Below are 18,548 nucleotides of genomic sequence, written 5' to 3'. Positions count from 1 at the left end.
TGGTTGATGGCTGGGGCGAGGCTTGGCCAACCTCGAATGCTGTTGTAACTCTAGAATTTGAGCAACATAAGCCAGGAGATGTCCTCATGGTCTAAGCCTGTTTAAATTAGTTTTCTGTTACTTATTGCCAAAAGTGGAATTATCTGCAGAATTCAATCCAGGACAATGGTCTAGTTTTATCAGCTGAATACTTCAAGCATCATCATGTTGTATTAAATCATTAAAATAATCACTTCAGTCTTCCAACTCACTCTGTAAAAAAACATCGAGTCTTAATTTCAAACTCTTGAGACTTAGAATCAAGCAGTTAGCTGATTTCCCAAAGCACAAGCTGAACGCCTATTACACATCCTCTACCGCGATTATGAAATGCTGATAATAAGCAGAAGTAATGGAGACCTTGAAACCAATCCCTCCTGACCCGTGAGGATTAATAGTACTCCCAAGCAAGTCAGCATTTTGCCTCATTTAAGAACAAATCCAGCTGGTCTTTGATTTACTAACATGTTTTCCGCAGTGACGCAGATATTCTAAAACATGACCCACTTTCTGGGCGTCCAAAGACTTGGAGAGACTAAAGGCCACACTGTGGGCGAGTCGCACTGTGGGCGAGTCGCACTGTGGGACTGCTGGGCCTCGTGTGTGCGTGGCCGCACACAGCAGCTTCTAAACCTTGAGGTGAAGCTATGCTCAGATTGCTATTTATTATTGCCATAGTGAGTTTGGTAACAGATTTTGCTGAGTTGGAGTCAGATACAAAAGACTAGAAGTGTCCAAACAGGTTAGTATATATCTTTTCCATCTCAGGGAGAAACAGAATTCCCCGATGTTAAGTGTACGCTTCAGTGGGTCACAGCACCACCACTGCTGTGCTATGGACATTTCCACTCTCCCCAGGACATCCTCGTCTCTGCTTCGAATCCTCTGCCCCCGCCCGTGGTCTCTGGAGCCCCCTCATCTGCTTTCTGTCGTCAGTTTTGCCTTTTCTAGAACCTAGAAAGGGAACCAGACAGGATGTTGTCTTGTGTGCCCAGCTTGGCATTGCGTGTGTGGTCATGTGTTTGTGGCATCTACATGGTGTCTGCCAGTTTTGATTTGGAGCAGAGGAGATGGTGAAACTGTCCCGGGAGCCTGTGTCTGTTTGGAGTCCTGTTGCCTAGCAACGTCACTCCTAGCTGTGGGCACCGCTCACGGTTACACTCACAGGTTGGTTTCCTATTTATTTACTGAGCTGGTGGTTATTTTCTCTAGCCGTCTCTTATTCATCTTTTAGTTCTACCATGATTTTTTGTTGTACATCAACAATGAAGGACCCTATGTTACAAGAGCGTTTTATTCAATTAATCTAACTCTATTTACAGTTTCTCGTGGTGTCTTTCTGAAATATTTCTTCCAGTTGACATTTTAAATTTCCAAAGAAGAGAAAGACATAACCAACAAGCTGTTGTCAATATAGGGTTCAGTGCTTCCCTGATGAGGGGCTGGTGTCTGGTCCAGAAAGAGCAGCCAGGACCAGCCAGCCGTGGTCTGCTTTATGGAGAGCACTTTCTCCCCGGCACATTATCAAAGCCGGGGGGGGCCTCGGTCCTCTTGTCAGGACCAGGAGCGTGAGACTTGCCTCACGAGTGTTTGGGGCACCAGTGCGACGCCCTCACAGAGAGGGTCGTCACAAGTTGCCCACAGTTCTGTGTGGTAGGAACTCCAACCCCTAAGGAGTCTGTGCAAACAAAATATTACTTGAGAATCTGGGGCCCACCGGTAGAAGGGCCAGGAGCCACCCTCAAAGCAAAACTACCTATCGGTCTTTTGTTTCAAGCACTGGGAGCTGGAGTGTGCGCCAGCCGGGAGGAAACACACTCTGGCCCACTGCTTGGGGACACTCCCATGCTTCCGGCCCAGGAATAATTGTCTTACAGCACAGTGCTTTGGCCAGGCTTCTAGGTGCAATATTGCTGTAATAGTGATGATGATGATGATAAATAACAATAATAGTGAGCATAAAGGGATTCACCAAGTCACCTATTGTGCTTTAGGAATTTTGAAAAATGTGACCATACCTGACAAGAGAAACCCCTATGTCAAAACGTAACAAGGATGTAAAACAATGATACTTAAAATAGCTTAAAATAATAACAATAATAATTAAATAATTAAATAATAATTAAAGAAAGAAAAACCTCATTATACTTTACAAGAAGGGTAAAGAAATTAGTTATCACACAACAGCTCACATGGTAAAGAAATGGCCATATTAAAATTATCGTGAGTATTTGATGCTTATTAAAACAGCTGAAACCCTATGTAAGGATAATAAAGCAATCTTGCCTCAATAACAAAAATAAATTAAAAGCATTGAAGACCAAATCTTAGTCACCTAAAACAGGTTGAATAAAAATATAGTGTGAGTCACACACATCAGTTTAAAATTTCTAGTAGCTCCATTAAAAAAGGTGAAAGGCAACAATCAAAATTACTTTTAACAGATGCTGCATCGGTCTTTCTCCAAACTATGATCATTTCAACATGTCATCCTTATGCTGTCTTAAAGCTCTTTCATGTGCTTTATTTCATTCTCAATCTTTGGAATCCACTGTGCATTTCCTCTTCAGCACCCCATCTCAGACGGGCCCCCTCAGGGCGCCTCCCAGTGTATGGCCAGTGACTTCTGCATCGACAGAGCAAGTCCAGAGAGCCTGGGCCCGACAGATGTGCGTCAAGATGCCTGGGAGAGAAAATCCCCCAACTCTGCATCCAGCTGGCCTGAGGGCACCCCTGCACCCCACACAGCAAACACGCAGCTCTCCAGAGACCCTGCGGGGATCCAGAGTGTGGCCTCAGTACCGGCAAAGGTTACTGCTGGTAAACGGGTTGCAGTTGCCGGTCACGTGTTGGAACATTTCTTCATTTCTCACAAACAAATCTGACAGGGCTTTTCTCGAGGGGGCGGGGAGATGTTAAAGCCACAGAGAGGAAGGCAGAGAGGATGTGCTCTCAGCTCTAGAGCTTGACCAAATACTAGACCTGGCCAGGGTGGGAAGGGGGCACCCAATTTGATGTTAGCAGGTCACAGGCACCGTACTATGCCCTTGTACCCCCAGCTCTGACCCGTGGAGACGGGGGGTGGGGGGGGCGCGAGCGGGGGGCGGGGAGCGCGGGTGCTGTTGTGGCTGTGCCATGGTGGAGACTCAGAAGTGGGGCTGGCTCAGAAAATCGGGTCAGGCCCTGGTGGTGCAGGGGGTTAGGACTCAGCACCGAAAGCTGGCCACAACCGTTTCAGTGTGAGTTTGATCCCCGGCCCGGGAGGTGACCACAGGGCGCGGCAGACCTCTCCTGACCTGCCCGCTGCTCCCCTCAGCAGTGTATTTCAGTGGATCTGGATCTGCCTATTCTGCTCCCCGCTCTGACTCAGGTGAATCCTCTCGCCGTCCCTGCACCTCTGGCCTGTACCCCAGCTCTGTGTGCATAAATAAATAAATCTTCAAAAAAGAAAATAGGTTCAGTATCACATCCCCACAGCATCCAAATGAATTCTGGACTGCATAGGACAGTGAAAACCTTGAGCTAATAGGTGCTGTGTGACCCTCGACATCAGAACTGTTTCTTAAACAACCCATGGGACAACGGTAGGCAGAAATATATGCCGATCTGATCTTATCAAACCAGTATCAGGATTTAAGGATTTTTGTCTATAAAAAAAAAATAGGCAAAGCTAACAGATAACTGGAGGGAGGGGGTGGGGTGGGGAGATATTTACAGTGTCTAAAACCAGTCACCGGGATAATGTTTAGACTATAAAAGGAGATCCTATAAATCAAAGGGGCCATAATACCAGAATCTAATAAAAAGAAGCAGAGGCAGGGTGAGGCATTGCAGAGGCCCCCGGATGTGCTGATCCTCATGGGTGGCCAGAGACCCGCTCTCGGCACACACAGGAGGCCACCCGAGTTAGAAGCCTGGAAAATGGCCTTGCCGAGCTGTGACTCAGCTTGTGTGCCTCCTGGAACCCAGCCGTCCCACTTGCAGACATTACACTAAATGGGAACACCTCACACGGGTCCACGTAGGTCTCCCTACATGCCCCCTTTTACTGCAGGTGACCCAGGAGCCTGTCCTGAGGCCCAGAGCAGCGCAATGCCAGCTGACAGGTGCACGCAGCAAGCTCGCCTTTACAAGGGGGTGCAACGAACGAGGCAGCGTCACATTCAACCGGGGGCCTGCTGAGGGAGAGAACAGGCACAGTGGAGGAAGGAGAAGTCAAAGCAAACAAACCAGAGGCTCCAACCCAGCTCTGCCTTCAGAGAACAAAGGCAAAGCCTAAGTGTCTCCCTCAGGGAAGCTCAGGGAAGCTCAGAATCCCTCCAGCCTCTGTGATGCCACACTTGCCAATTATACAAGCTTGACTTTGCATCCTCAGCTCCGCTGTGTCTCAGAAAGTCCTCAGTTCATTTTTAATTATGAGCGTTTGGAGCGCTTAGAAACTTTTCCAAAGAAAGCCAAGTTGAATAGTTAGTTACAGAACATTGACCTGCACCTCAATAAATATTAAGTCCTTGGTACATTCTGGAATGTGCAAGCTGCTCCATCGTTTTATTTCTTGTTGGCAGCCTAGCTCCTGATCACTTGTCCTTCACTGATACGCACTTCACTGCTCCAGGCTGGCTGATCTCTCGAGAGGGGTATGTACCACCCTGGCATTTGGTTTGGGAGGACGCTGAGAGAGACGTTGTGCAACGTGGGAGCTGGATCTCTGGACCACACCGCTCCCACTGTCCTTGTGTCCCCCTGGGGACCTGCACCGTCACCCTGTGTTCCCACTTTCCCCACACTGAGACGTATTTGATGGCAGCCCAACAAGCATATTGGTTTGTTCCCAGCATTCATGGCCAAGTAGAAGTTGTGCATGAACGCAAGGAGAATGAAACGCACTGAAATGGTTTCCAAACACTACACATAAGATTTCAGCTGTTCTTCAGCTGTAAGTGAAAGGGAAAAAAAAAAAATACTTAGCTCTACTGGACTTTCTTATCTGATGAAAGTGAGTGTCGTTAACTAGTTAAGGATTATTAGGAAAGAGACTGAAACCAGCTTGCAACGGAGAAAGAAGACAAAGCAGCCACGGAGCACTGGGGACACGGGCGCTGTGAGTCATGTCCGGGACGTTTGTGCCACTGAATGTTGCGTGGAGAATTTTTTTTAAAGATTTGTATATTTATGCACACAGAGGCTGGCGTGGGGTGGGGGCAAGAGGATTCAGCGGAGATTGAGTGGCGAGGAACAGCAGATGGACTGAAATTCTCTGCTGTGAGGCATTAGGGAGGCGGAGAGGTCTGCGGGGCGCCCTGGGGTCCCTCCCTGGCCAGGGTGACACTGCAGTGGCTGTGGACAGCTTCATAGTGTTGTGGTTTAACCAACTGCACCACCGGAGAACCCTACCTGCAGGTTATTTTGTAAGTATTTGAACACCTGCTGGGAAGGATCTGATGATAAATGGATGTACAAAGGAAGATCAACCTCTGCTACATTGCTGACTGTCCTTATACTTTTGTTTCTGGGACAACCTCCTAACACTGTGTGACTCGCCTGTACTGTGAAGGCTATCTTTGAAGCAATGATTAATAATCGACCTGTTGGAATGCAGAGGCTGCTTATTTTTAGGAAACGGAACAGTAGACAGAGCGTGGGAGCCCCAAGGTCACTCCACCAAGTCCATCTTATGCTTCACTCGGTCCCCACCAAGGCGTCTGTCTTCGGCATAAGGAGCCATAGAGAGTGAGCAGGACAGTTACAAACGCTCAGGTATTGCAGAGTGAGTACTTAGATCCCCAGGCGGGAAGAGCGAAGTCGCTAAGCCCGGACACTACCCAGAGGCCCGGAGGAAGCCTCTCGGAGGGGCTGCGGGTGAAATTCCCACTGCTGCAAGACAACCAACCTCGTGAAAAGCCAGTCACTCATTTGTTGACTTCCGGGGCGCATAAAGCTGTATTTCTGCCCACTGTAGCCCATGAGGTGTGCAGTAGCTACGTGAAGGCTGACTGCATTGCTGCAACACGCTGGCCACCATCGGAGCGGCTCAGGGCGCCCAGGGACCAGCTGGACGCAGGGTGGCCCAAACCTCCAGTTTGTAACGCGCGTAATATTCACGAAGCACCGTGAGACCAAGTGCGACGCAACAGCGTGACTGCGCTTCGCCCCAGCGCTCCCGACACGGGAGCAACTGACCAGAGCGGTCATGCGATGCTCTTTCCGCGTCTTCCCTGAGCCTGAACTACTAGTCCAGTGGGCCCTGAAATGTAAACAGGAGAACAGAGCAGAGCAGGGCTCCCGGCGCAGCCCCCTCAGGCCCTTCCCTGCACACCTCCCGACTGCTCTGCCCCCCAACCCTCAGCCCGCCACCCCACCCCCTTAGCAGGCGGAGCTGGCCCTGAGGTCAGGGAAAACAGGCTATGATGAACTCAACTTTATTTTGTTCAGTCAGGACAACAAAGCGAACAAGCCTGGGAAATGGGCAGGAACCCCGCGCCTGTCAAGACTCCCGGGCATCAGCCCTGCAGAGATCTCGCACCCCGGACCCCGAGGCCCCGGGGTGAGGTGCGCAGGAGCAGGTGCTCCCACACCTGGCCGTGGGCGGAGCCTTCCAGCTGCCGCGCCGCCCGGAAGTGACGTCACACGACAGGCAGGCTGTCGTTTCTATTCGTGGATGATTCATGCATGCGCGGGCTCAAGTTCCCACCACTTAGTCACGCCTTTGCACTCGCTAGTAGTTGCCAACCCCACCTGCATCTGCCTTCTTCTGAAAAAATGAGTACGGCCTTATCCCAGACGGATGGACACAGGCACAGCTTGGCTGAAATGCCAGGGACGCTGCCCTGGCACCACGGTCCCCAAGTTTCCTGCTGGGACCGACGGGCTCAGGACCCAGCCTGCCCCCCAAGCCGCGCGGACGGGGGTGGGGGGCTGCCTTGGCAAGCACGTGTCCACTCTGGTCCCCTCCCACGCCCATTCCTCGCAGGGTGACCGGGTTCCGCTTTCTCATGAAAGCTTCCTCTAGCAGAAAAAGGGCTCTTGGTCTGGCCCTGACCCCCGACATTCCCTAAGCTCTTTCCTGGGAAGCAGATGCAAATGTCTCCACTCCTTCCCCTCCTTTATTCAGCCACCCAGAGAAAGGCGCTCGAGCTGGCGCGGGCGCTGGCACAGGGGCAGCCTGCCTCTCCCCCAGGCTCCTTTCTGCACATTAAATGAGACTTCCTCCCCTTCCCCCCCCAGCACCAGCTTCAGAGAAAAGAGAGAGCAGCACAGGTCGACATTATTTGTTCCAAACTGAGTCATCTAGACATCCCGCTTGCGTGGACCTGGCCCCAAAAGAAGCGTCGCTATGGTAACACGACCTGGATGTTCGTCATCTGGCCGTTCGTGAGCGGAATCTTGATTTTTACCTTTTCTAGGAAAGGGAGAATGAAAAGCTAGCCCCTGGGGCCTTTCATAGCGTCTTCCTGGAATGGCCTCCTGGGGTGAAAGAAATGGATCTCCGTGTGTTTCCTTGCCATTTAGCCAATTTCCCCTTGTGACGATCTGAGTGTATCTCTGCACCACACCCCGCGCCGAGGTACCCTCACCTGCCTCAGGCCCACCCATCTCCTAGGGTTAGTCCAGGGAAGGGCGGCTGAACTGGGGGGTGGGCGAGCAGCGCTGTCCTGTCCACTAGCCCCACGAGGATCTCTTGCTGGGGATTTCTGCCAGGGAAGCCTGGCACAAGCCCGGCCAGGGTTCTGAAGTCGAACCCTCGTCACCCCTCAGCAGGGGACACTTTCACAGAGTGCCAGCATTTTCTCAATGATTCACAGCCCTTGGGGTGGCAGGACTGGTTTTGCCAAAAACACAAGCAGGGCACTGGCCGTGCGGCTCCCACCTCCTCGCAGCCATCCAGCAGGAGACCCGGGAAGGCCCGCAGGCCATTCCCTTGGCAAAGGCCCAGGAAGAAAAGGAAAAGGCAGACACGCTTCTGTTTTAGATGAAAGCATGTTCACAATTCCCACAACAGCGAGCAGGCTCAACAAGCCCGTGCGGCCTATCATTTTGTTTTCTGTTTTAATTAACTGTGTTTATGAAGCCGCCACACACGGCCAAGGAAAGGCCAGCGCTTGCTTCTCTGCCCTGGGACTTGGGGTGGGCGCGTGTTGGGGTCCAAGAGGCCAGTGCTCAGGACGAGACTAACACTACAGTAGAAACTGAGCATCGAGCAAGCCATGCGCAGGAAGCGTGTGGATATAAGGTGGTATGTTCACTGCATATGCGCACCCTACATCAACAAATGCTTCTTCAGAAGGAGTATCACTTTGTGCTGGAACTTCAAATGAAGGGCCGAAAAGTTAGAAGGCAGGTGGAGGGGGGCCGGGCAGCCTGCTTCTGCCTGGGGAGCTCTGGCCCATCTCCTAGCCGGGTGAGGCGTCCCTGACCCTCCTGGGCCTTGGGGTTCCTGGCCCGCTGGAAGCAGCTTGGAAGCACACAAGTGCAAATCCCAGGTACCTTCCTCTGTGTATACCTGACAGCCCCAGAAACGCCCCCTCGCCAGCAGTGCCCCCATGTCCTGGGCAAACAGGTGGCCCCGCTTGTTATACCACCTGTGTGCATTCGTGGTCCTGGGCCCTGCAGCAATGCTACCCATGATCCCACGTTAGGAACAGGCCGTGGGGCACCGGGACAGGCTGGTGGGAGTGGGGCAGGAGATAACAGTGCCCTCTCCTGGTTGGGCTGAATATGTGCTAAACTCCAACTTGCATTTTATGAAACCGCTGAGTCTGACCCAGGCACATTCCAGCCCTGGGGCTGAGGGGAGGGCATGGAAGAGTAAGGGCCTCTCCAGGCTCCTCGCTCTGAGCACTGCTCCAGGGAGCTGCCCCCATTCTCCAGAGGACACATTAGCTAGGTTTCTAGTTCCCTTCAAGCCCAGAGTGCTCTGTGACACCTCTCCTCAACATCTGCCCTGGTGAAATGAGAGTCAACAGACCGGCAAGATTTCAGCTGCATGTCCTCTAGTGGAAGGAACTTACCATTTAACCACCCAGTTTGGGAAAGGAGCACCCTGGACTCAACAGTCCATCTATACCATTTCTATGCCCTTTTTATGATAGTATAAATCTGTTTCCCTTTCTATGTGCCATCATCTTATTGTCCATAAGTTAGAAACATAGAGAGTAATCAGCACAATCATGTAAACACAGACCGTGAACAGAAGCCAAGACACCGGCGAGCTCCCACCACCTGCCCCCACGCCCTGCGCTTCCCAGACGCCACCTTTCCTGGCACGGCCCGTTGGGTCGTTTGGGGGCCTACTTTTCTTCCTCTGAAACTTTCAAATGAATTCGACCCAGAGAGTGGTCAAGTCCTGAGCCGGAGAAAACTACTAAACCCCATAGCTGACAACGAAACTCAACACTTGGGCTGAAATGCCATGCGGTCCTGGGTTTCCCGAAAACCCGTCTTTGAGAAGAACAAAATATATTATGTTCATTAAAAAAATCTCCCTCTCGGGAGGGAAATGCACTGGACTATGATGATGGCACATGGGTGATCTGATGATGGGAAACCCAAGGGGATTGCAACTGAGATGGGAAAATGCACAAAAATATGTAAAAAATAAACTATTATAAAATTAAAAAAAAATAAAACTCCCTCTGGAAGGAAATGTCAAGCGCATGTTCCCACGCTGGAATGGCCCGCTCGCTAGCAGCAGGCTGCTTGCATAACGCGTCGCTGCAGCACAGAAACGAGGCAGCTGGGCTTGCCGGGACTGAGGGCCGGGACCGGCCCGACGCTGGCCTCGGCGGCGTCCGTCTTCGCGGTGTTGGGAGCTACCGCGTGGGGGCGCTGGGCACGCGGACAGGCGCTTGGGGTCAGAAAGCTCCGCCGCGGATGCCACGTAAATGTGCTGCCATGGCAACCGGCCAGGGGATGTTTGCGCATGCGTGTGCTTCTGCCGCAGGCGCCTACCTGGCCGGGGGCGGTAGACTCGCTGTGAGCGGCGCCGTTTACGAGCATGTCGTGGAAATAAGCACTCCACAGTCAAGCCTGATCGCTTCACTGCGCCGACAGCACTGTCACCGCCAAGGCGCATGCCCCACTGCAGCTCCAGAGCATCTATGTTAGCCAGAGTGGTAACCTACTGCTCTCCGTGAGCATACCCTGTGGTAGGAGGGGAGAAGACTTAACCCCTTACAACAAAGGCTTAAAACCCTTGGGTGAAAAGATACCAAAGACCTGCCACCGGTAACTGTTGAGCTGGCTGTTGTTAAACTGTGACAACCATCCGTCCTGGCGAAGGTTGGTGGCATACTTCCGCTCCGTGCCTGTGGGTGGGCTGGAAGCCTGCTTCTCTAGGTTTGGGGGGTCTCTCCACCTCCTCTGGCACCAGAAGGCGAGGCGGAGAATGGTCCCAGGATGAGGCCGCGTGCAGAGACCGAGCCCAACCGCACATTTCAAGACACCACTGTGTCACACCCCTGGCCAAAGCAACACACAAGGCCAAGCCCGCCTGCAAGGGCGGGCACACACCATGTACGCACACACCACGTACCGGGGCACTCACCACAAACCGTGAGACCAAAGCAGGTCACCTCGCCTGGCCCAGCATCGATGGAGCAGGGGATGCAGGGGAAGACGCCCTTGCCGCCAGGCAGGGGTCCCCTCTACCACAAACAGACGCCATCTAGGCCACCAAAGGCTCGTGGAAGCACCAAGCCCCACTCTGAGCACTGAGCCTGTTCACACCGACCACCTAGCGGATTAACTCTGGGGCAGGAAGAAACACCCTCAAATGTCTGCAGCACCATGAGACACGCGCGCAAACTGTGCTTACTGAGACAGCGGCGGCTTCTTGGCCTGGCCGGGAGCTGTGGGCCAGCCGCGCAGCTCTGCTCCCAGCTGCAGCTCTCGTCCTGAGCCCCGCACTGAAGGAGCCGCCCGCAGGCGGAGAGAGCAAGAGGCTGTCAGCAACATGAGACGCTGCTCACAGCTTCTGCCCTGAACTGGCACTGCCACTGCTGTTCCCTGGGCTGTCCAGGGGCACGGCCATGCCTGACTGGCCGGGAATGCCCATGGCACGGTGGAGAGGCTGCCCAGCCCACAGCCCTGGTAGGTGTGTGATCTTCACTGGAGAGGAGGGGACAGTCAGTGTATGACAGGTGGCACCACTCGACACAGAGGAAGGTCACTAAGAAACAGCCCTTCTTCCCTGACCGACAGGCCCCCCACCTCCCCCTACCCCCCCATCAAAGGCTGAGCCATCTCTGCTGCAGGCCTTGTCTACTTGGACCAGCACTTGTCTGGTCTGACCAGCACACACATGCAGCTTTGGGGACTAGGCCCAGGATGGCCAGCAGGCAGATACCGTGTCACCACATCCCCAGACCTCTCAGTGCATCGTCCAACCCACACACAGTTCCATCCGGGCGGTCAGCCACAGGTCTGGGGGCCCTGGGATCTCCTCCAGAGAGCAGGGTGACAAACGGCCCTGTGACGTGTGGGGTGACCATGCATTCAAGGCCACCCTCACACTGACAGGGGCAACAGTCCCCAACATGAAGAGGCTGATAAAGGCCGCGCCTGTGGTTCTGCAAAAGCTGCAGCAGGAGTGTGAGGAAGCGCCTCTCGACTGGCCTATGTTGCTGAGCACCATAAAGAGGGGTTTTGCACGTTGTTCTACTGTGTGCGAGCGTCAGCATCTCTGAAGCAGAAAGTACCGTGTGGCCTGTAATGTGGCCAGATTCCGCGATTATCCAGGCTTTTAAATGGAAATGCTAATTGCTCCTCTTTCTGAAGAATCGGCTTCTCTTTGAAGCTGTATAGTATGAAAAGGCAGGAGATGGATGGGTTCAGGCTGAAGCTGTGGTTTCAAAAATGAAAGCACCTCTGGAAGTGGGCGGTCCAGGAGTGGACCACCAGGATGAGCCAGCGTCATGGTGCCAAAGACCAAGGAAGAGTCCAGAAGCCCTGGAGATGTGGCAGAGGGACTCAGGACCAATGGAGATGAGCTTCATCTGCCCAAAGATGGGCAACCTGAGTGTCAATGAGGATAAGGACGGGGACTGAAACAGTGTACACCAGGCCCACAAGGCTGTAAAACCCCACAACGCACAGGCATTGGTCACCTGGGGAAGGGACCCATTCTTTGAAAAGAAAGAAAGATGCATGTGTCCTGTCTTGCTGTAGGAACTGCAGCTCAGAGTAACCAGACAGCTGATCTTCATATCAGCATTCCAGGAACAAGGGAAGAAGTCACGGTAGGTGAGAACATCGTCACTTTGCAGCCTCTGATGGCTCCGTGGTGGCGGGTTATGCTGTCAGGGGTCGCAAACAGCATGGAAGAGATGGCCGAGGACGGCCAGGCAGGCAGACGCCAGGCAGCGTGAAAAGGGGACAGACTAAGCCATCTACGCCGTCTCAGCAGCGGTAACAAGCCTGAACCTGACGAAGCTCTAGATCTACCCACGTGCAGCGGAGACCAGAGCCAGAGGGGCCGGCTAAAGGACAAAGAGTAGCCAACACTCTGTAGACTGCAGAAAACTACAGGGAAACACAGCAGATCTTCACCCTTAACATCGCAAGAAGAAGGAGAGCCAAGCATGACTGAAGAATGCAGGAGAGGCCTCTCAGCCCCCAGCACACAAGTGTCACTAGGAGCCAAATGCCAATAAGGCAGCAAGAGCTGAGAAGACAGTTGGGAAAGAGGAAGGCAGGACTTGGGGTGCTCAGAGCCGCACGGGGAGCCACGGTCTCTCTCCGTGGTTAGAACAGACCGGCATCTCTTTACCACCTATGTGTGACAGAAAGCTCGTCTTCAGCCCCCACTGCCCCAGCAGACCGGGGCAGCCTTCGTGAGCATGGGGCTGCTGCTCGCGCCTACTGCAGGAGTGAAGGAGGAAGACAGACACCCCAAAGATATGACCCCCTTCTGGGGGACGGGAAGCTCACAAGGGAGCCAAGGAAACATTGGCTTAAGATACTTATGTTAAAGTCTTTCTCAAGAGTGTTTCTTCTGAAATAAACCGAATGCTACAAAAAAAAAGTCAGCAACCTAAGTTTCTCCAGGGCGAATGGCAAAGGTTTGGCTCTCCCCAGAATGGTCCCTGGCATGCGTCCTGACCATCCTCCTGTTATTCTGCATTTCTTTCATCTCGGCAGCGAGAGCACTGCCATCTATTCCTTTATAGGTTCTTCTCAAAGTATTCAAAGTTTGCATCAAATACACAGGTATGCCTTCAGCCACCTGTCAAATCTTTCAAAGGGTAAAGAATGAGATTTTACAGTTTTTTGTGAAATCAAGATGAATTACTAAATCTCAGGGGACCCAAGTGCGGCTATTACGCCGTGACAGCAAGTATTGTCTGCTTTAATATGCCTTTTGTGTCTTCCCCAGGCTCCCCCCCCCCTTTTAAAAATCCAGGCTAGCAGTGCTGAACTCACATATTTAATAATATGTGCTTCGATGACAGCTGAGTTCATCCACCTGAACGGTATTTAGGAGGTAGAAGAGATCAGCGTACCTCGGAATACGTTGGCGAGAGGTATTTCCCGTTGCACTTGGCAATGCGCCTCAGAATCTGCAGGGCTTTATCCCCTTTCTTCTGAGTAATCAGCCAGCGAGGAGATTCAGGAACTGCCCTGGCGATGAAAGTCTGTGTGAGTGATGCCTAGGATCCTCACACCTAAGAGTCAGAGTACGTCTTGCAATGAGCTGCCCGTCTTGCAACGAGCTGATGTTCAGGAAATTCTGAGGTTCCAGAATGGAAGGAAAACTGCATCTTTCACCAGTGGATCACTGCTCATAATACAAATAGTCAACATTACATTGTTTCTGCAAAACCAGGCTGTCCTAGAATACAGGGTTCTTGATCTCACACGTGAAAAAAGGGAGGTTTAAGGAGTATTTAAATTGCATTAAATTGCATTAGGTAAATTGATTTGCCCATATGTCGAAAATTAAGCTAGAGGCATGATTAACACATAGTCATGCTGCTAAGAAATGCATATAGCTGCAGCTTTCTGATAATTTTCTGATGCTTTTAACATATTTCACTGGATTGACCATACAGAGGAGCAAATCAATTTCATTACCTTCTATTTGCCTGATACTTGTGGATGTTTTCAGGAAAATATTACAAAAGAATCAAATAATGCAACACACTATTTATTTGCATTTTGGTATTTTCTTAATGCACTTAAGTCATGACTGTTATTTTGGAAGCATTGGATTCTACACTTCTGTGCACACGTGATAAGGAAAAAACCACGTTACCAGTAATAGAGGAGGAAGAGGAAGTTGGGCAGCGTTATGGCCAGCTGGATCCCTTGCCAGTTGGGGATAAAATAGGCAATTCCAGGGAGAATTATGATTCCGAGGGTGAAGAACATTTGAATCACTATCCCCACAGTCCTCCTTTGCTTCGAACCTACAATTTCTGTCACTGAAGGAAAACAAACACAGAGGTTAGGGACGCTCGAGGTCAACCGGAAATAAGCCGACATCACACCTGGGCCAGCCACCAGTTTCCCTGGGCGACACAGGCCTTGCGGAGAGGCCAAAGCTGCCCTACCCACCAAAGGGGAGATGTGTCCCCCGGGTGTGCACGACCCTTCCACTGCCCTCCTCCACACTGAGCCTCTCCCTCTCCCGGGGACAGTGAGGCGCACAGAGAACCCATGTGCGGTTTGAGGAACGCTTACATGGGGACAGTTTTGAAAGGCAACAGTAACGCCCCAAATGTAAGTGTGTGCGCTGGCCGGGCTTGCCGCTGCCCCCACAGATGTGCATCACTCAGTCTCTTTGGAGATTCATTATGGAAACGCAGATTCTATGAAATGTTTCATCATCTCACGGGGTCTCTATCCATTAGCAACCCTTTCCACTGCTGGGCTATGCATTGATGTGCCATTTTGAAAAAACAAATCGCAGGGGCACTCCCCCGCTGCCTGTCTTCTCTGGCCCTCCCCACTCAATCATTCTGTGGGCCACTGGTGGCCTGGAGGTGTTACCTGAGTGTCACAACTCAGAACTCGGAGCCTCACCTAGACTTAGGGCCCTGAAGGATGCTTTAGAGGCCACAGGTCTCTCTTGTGCACCTGCCCCGGAGCCCCACCCCCACCCCCCAGCGCTCACAGCACCTTCCTGCGAGTGTCTCCTGCCTGGAGAACAGCCAGCAAACCACGGGCCAGCGGGAGCCCAAAGTCCTGGAGCTATGACCAAAGAGCTCTGCTCCCCGGCCAGGAGTCCGCCTGCCTTCACCTGGGTGACCATGAAGGGAAAAAGAGGCGAGATGCCCCCAAGTTCTACCAGCAAAAAGCAAAGGGATGTGTTTCCTTTCATACCTGGAAAGTCAAGCCTCCTTGTTAGGAAAGATAACAAATGTTACTTTCTCATTTTTTTTAGGTCATCTCTCTCATGTGGCAAAAAGTTCTCCTCGTGTGGAGAAGGGAATTAGAGAAATAATATTTGAGGACACAGGAAAGTAGTCTCAAATGGCATCACAGAGATAAAGATACTTCTAAGTTGTTTCAAGGCTACTAAAAATGGATCCCTTGTTCACAAAAACGTACGTGTGGGCAAGCAAGGAGCCCAGTGAGGTGCATCCCGATCTGGGCTCCGGGTCTCCCTAGAAGTGGCATCTTCCGGATTTGGCTCCCAAAGCAAGGCAGCATTTCAGTTTCTAGAGGGTAGACTCTTGGCCCCACAGCCCCTTCATGCAGAAGGCATCAGGGCTGCAGAGCGAAGCCTCCCCACACGTGAGGCAACGGCTTCGCCGGGCCCGGGCGAGGTCTTACCTATCACGTAGCAGGTGATCCACGTGCCCTTGGCGAACAGGCCCTGCAGGAAGCGGAAGACCACAAACACCGGGAAGTTGGGCGCAAAGGCGACCGCCACGCCGGTGGCACCGACGCCGAGACAGGAGAGCAGGTAGACGACTATTCTGCCGAACCTGCGGGGAGGGAAGATGAGCGCCTGGGATGACCAGGTGTTCCTGCTGGTGCTGCTGCAAGGCTCAGCTCCGCCAGCCCGTCCCCTCTCACCTCCCTGGCGCCCGTATGTAGAGGTTGCGGAAAAGTCAACTTGTGTTCTGTGGCCAAACCAGGGCAAAGAAAAACACGCTATTACGACATTGCAAGCATGGAGTGCCCTTCTGGGGCTGCAGTTTCCAGAAAGATCGGCCTCTGGAAGCCGGCTTTTCGCATCTGATGGCCTCATCTCCCCTGGGATGGGCTTTGACACTTTCTAGCATTTTTGTGGGTGGAACCCTAAGGGCACAGGGACGGAAGCCTCAGCAGAGTTCCTGACAGCCAAAGCCTGGGCTCGGCCATGCTCGGGCGGGCGCTCGCCAGAGCGGCCAGTCTTGGGCTGTGCGTGTTTGCCCGTGGGCCTTGCTCACCTCTTCTACTGTAAGGCTGCAGAGAACCAACAGTGAGGCAGAAGTGCACGCTTAGACCAGGCTCAAGTTCAAGGCCAGTGTCAGTCCTGCTGAAATGCTGACTCTTGTCCCCCCTTTCCATTGCACATACGTGATTAGCAGCTGAGGAAAGGGACAGGCTGCTGTATTCGAGATGCTGACCCGATGCTAAGTGACTCAGTGTGGTCCTGTCAAGTCATCGGTGGTAGGATTTGTCATCAGTGACTGTTAGGAGATTTGATTTGATGACACTTTTCAGAGGACATTTTACAAAATCCACCCTGCTAGCATCTCTCATTGGGCTGAGGGCAGAAGCAGCTGGTTTATCAAGACTTCCAAATTCTCTGGCTGCCAGAGGCCTCTAGATTGTTTCCTGACCTTCCCCCAAGACTACACGGGGAACCCCAAAGGCATTGCCCTGAGCTGAGGGAAACTCGTTCAGTACTGCTTCCTCAGAAGCTCAATCACCCCCGAGGACCATGCTGAGGCTCCTCGCGGGTCATGGGGAGAAAGCCCCTCCCTGAGTGGGGGCCCTCCGGTGGGAGACATGTCTACTGACTGTAGATGAGAAACGGGTGGAGGAAGCAAGACCTGACGTTGACGTGGGAAACAGTAACAGCCACGCGTGGGAAACACCTGTCGCTGCCAGGTAGGAGCTGGCGAGGAGAGCAAGTCCAGAGCGCGGGAGACCCAGAAGGGAGGTGGGGGCTGCTGGCAAAGCCCAGCAAGTAGAAACAGGGGGGCGGGACCCCAGCAAAGGAGAGGATGGGGGCAGCGTCAGACACAGGGGACAGAGGGCATCAGCCTCGCAGAGGAGGGCGCGGGGCAGCAGGGACAGAACAGATGGAGGAAGGGGGAAGCGCCACTGTGCCCAGTGCGCTGGGGTGTCCTGTGCTGGCCCGGGCCACGTCAACGCCTGCAGGGCCGAGACACCTGACAGCCCTGACTTAGCCGCTGGGTGCTGTCTGGGGTGCGCAGGGCGCCCACGGTGCGGGCCACTGCAGGCGGGGGACAAGGCCTCACTGGGCTGGTGACAGTGGCCCAGGGCCATGGAGGACACTATCAAGTGAGAGCAGTATCTTCACAGTCAGATTCGAGGTAGAGGAGCAGCAGGGCGAATCCAGTAACCAGCTCCCGGGATGCCAGAGACAGGCGCGGCAGCCAGGGTGGCCGGGGGCGTCCGCGGGCCAGCACGGGTGTCTGCCACCCGCGGGCACACTTGGCGATGCACCGTGATGCGGCCTGGTTTGTGGAATTGCCTTTCCACAGTTTTAAACTTGTAAAAGAAACTACAAGGGTTTCTCTTCTAAAATTTAAATTAAATAGGCAGACTTGAGGACCAAACTCAACAAGTCACACCCTGTGACTTATGGGCTTCAGGCTCCACAGCGTCCAGCACAACAACCCACCATGCACCCCCCTCAGCAGCCCCCCTCTGCGGTCCCGCACAGCCCAAGAAGGAAGGCAGGAGCCCGGCCGAGCAAGCAAGACTGGCGCGAGGAGGAATTAGAGCTGGTCCCACGGGCAGCAGGACTTCCCCATAGCGAACAGGAATCGCTCTCTCCCGTGTGCACGCAGCAGGGTGTGGCAGGTGGCCCCGGGCTCCTACCTGTCTGCCGCGTAGCCTAAGGTGAACGCTCCAGCCAGGAAGCCCAGGTTGAGGATGGCTTGGGAGAGGTCCAGCAGCCAAGCATTGCCACACACGAGGCCAAACTGGGGAACAAGAGGAAAGGCATGGAGACAGCCGCGCCCGCTCTCACCCACGCCCGGCCCTGAAACGTCCCCTGGGGCCTCCACGAAGCTGAGATAGGCAGCACCCGCAGCTTTCCACCCTCAATCCTGTTTGCATGGTTGGTTTCATTGTCTCTGGGGTTGGACTGTCCAGTTTACTATAAATAGTGACATCCTAAGGTCCACTTGTGCCACCATTCTGCCCACTGTTAAGAGTCTAAAGAGAAGTGGCAAGAAGGCAAGATGGAGGCAGAATAAAGATGCCAAGACGACTACGTCCAAGCTCACATGGGAATATATAAAAACGGACTACGGGGCCCTCCCTGGGGGCGCAGCAGGTTAAAGCACAGCACTAAGAAGCTAAAGCCACTTCCGCATGAGTTC

At 53.1% G+C, this 18,548-nt stretch overlaps 1 protein-coding gene across 1 annotated transcript in view; it reads right to left on the bottom strand.

Moving 5' to 3' along the window:
- SLC22A3 (solute carrier family 22 (organic cation transporter), member 3) overlaps positions 1-18,548 on the bottom strand; it is a 45,058-nt gene that overhangs the window by 17,575 nt on the left and 8,935 nt on the right. Inside the window, exons 2-5 of the mRNA XM_004674172.2 lie at positions 18,043-18,234; positions 15,814-15,968; positions 14,291-14,459; positions 13,539-13,656 (exon numbers count right to left, since the gene is read on the bottom strand). Of these exons, the coding sequence (XP_004674229.2) occupies positions 13,539-13,656; positions 14,291-14,459; positions 15,814-15,968; positions 18,043-18,234 (634 nt within the window). The remainder of the gene's footprint in view (positions 1-13,538; positions 13,657-14,290; positions 14,460-15,813; positions 15,969-18,042; positions 18,235-18,548) is intronic.

The sequence above is a fragment of the Condylura cristata genome, unplaced genomic scaffold (genome assembly GCF_000260355.1).
Source record: "Condylura cristata isolate star-nosed mole 26May11 unplaced genomic scaffold, ConCri1.0 scaffold00001, whole genome shotgun sequence".
NCBI lineage: Eukaryota > Metazoa > Chordata > Mammalia > Eulipotyphla > Talpidae > Condylura > Condylura cristata.
The sequence above is the reverse complement of the archived record's forward strand: the minus strand, read 5'-3'. Positions and strand labels throughout refer to the sequence as shown.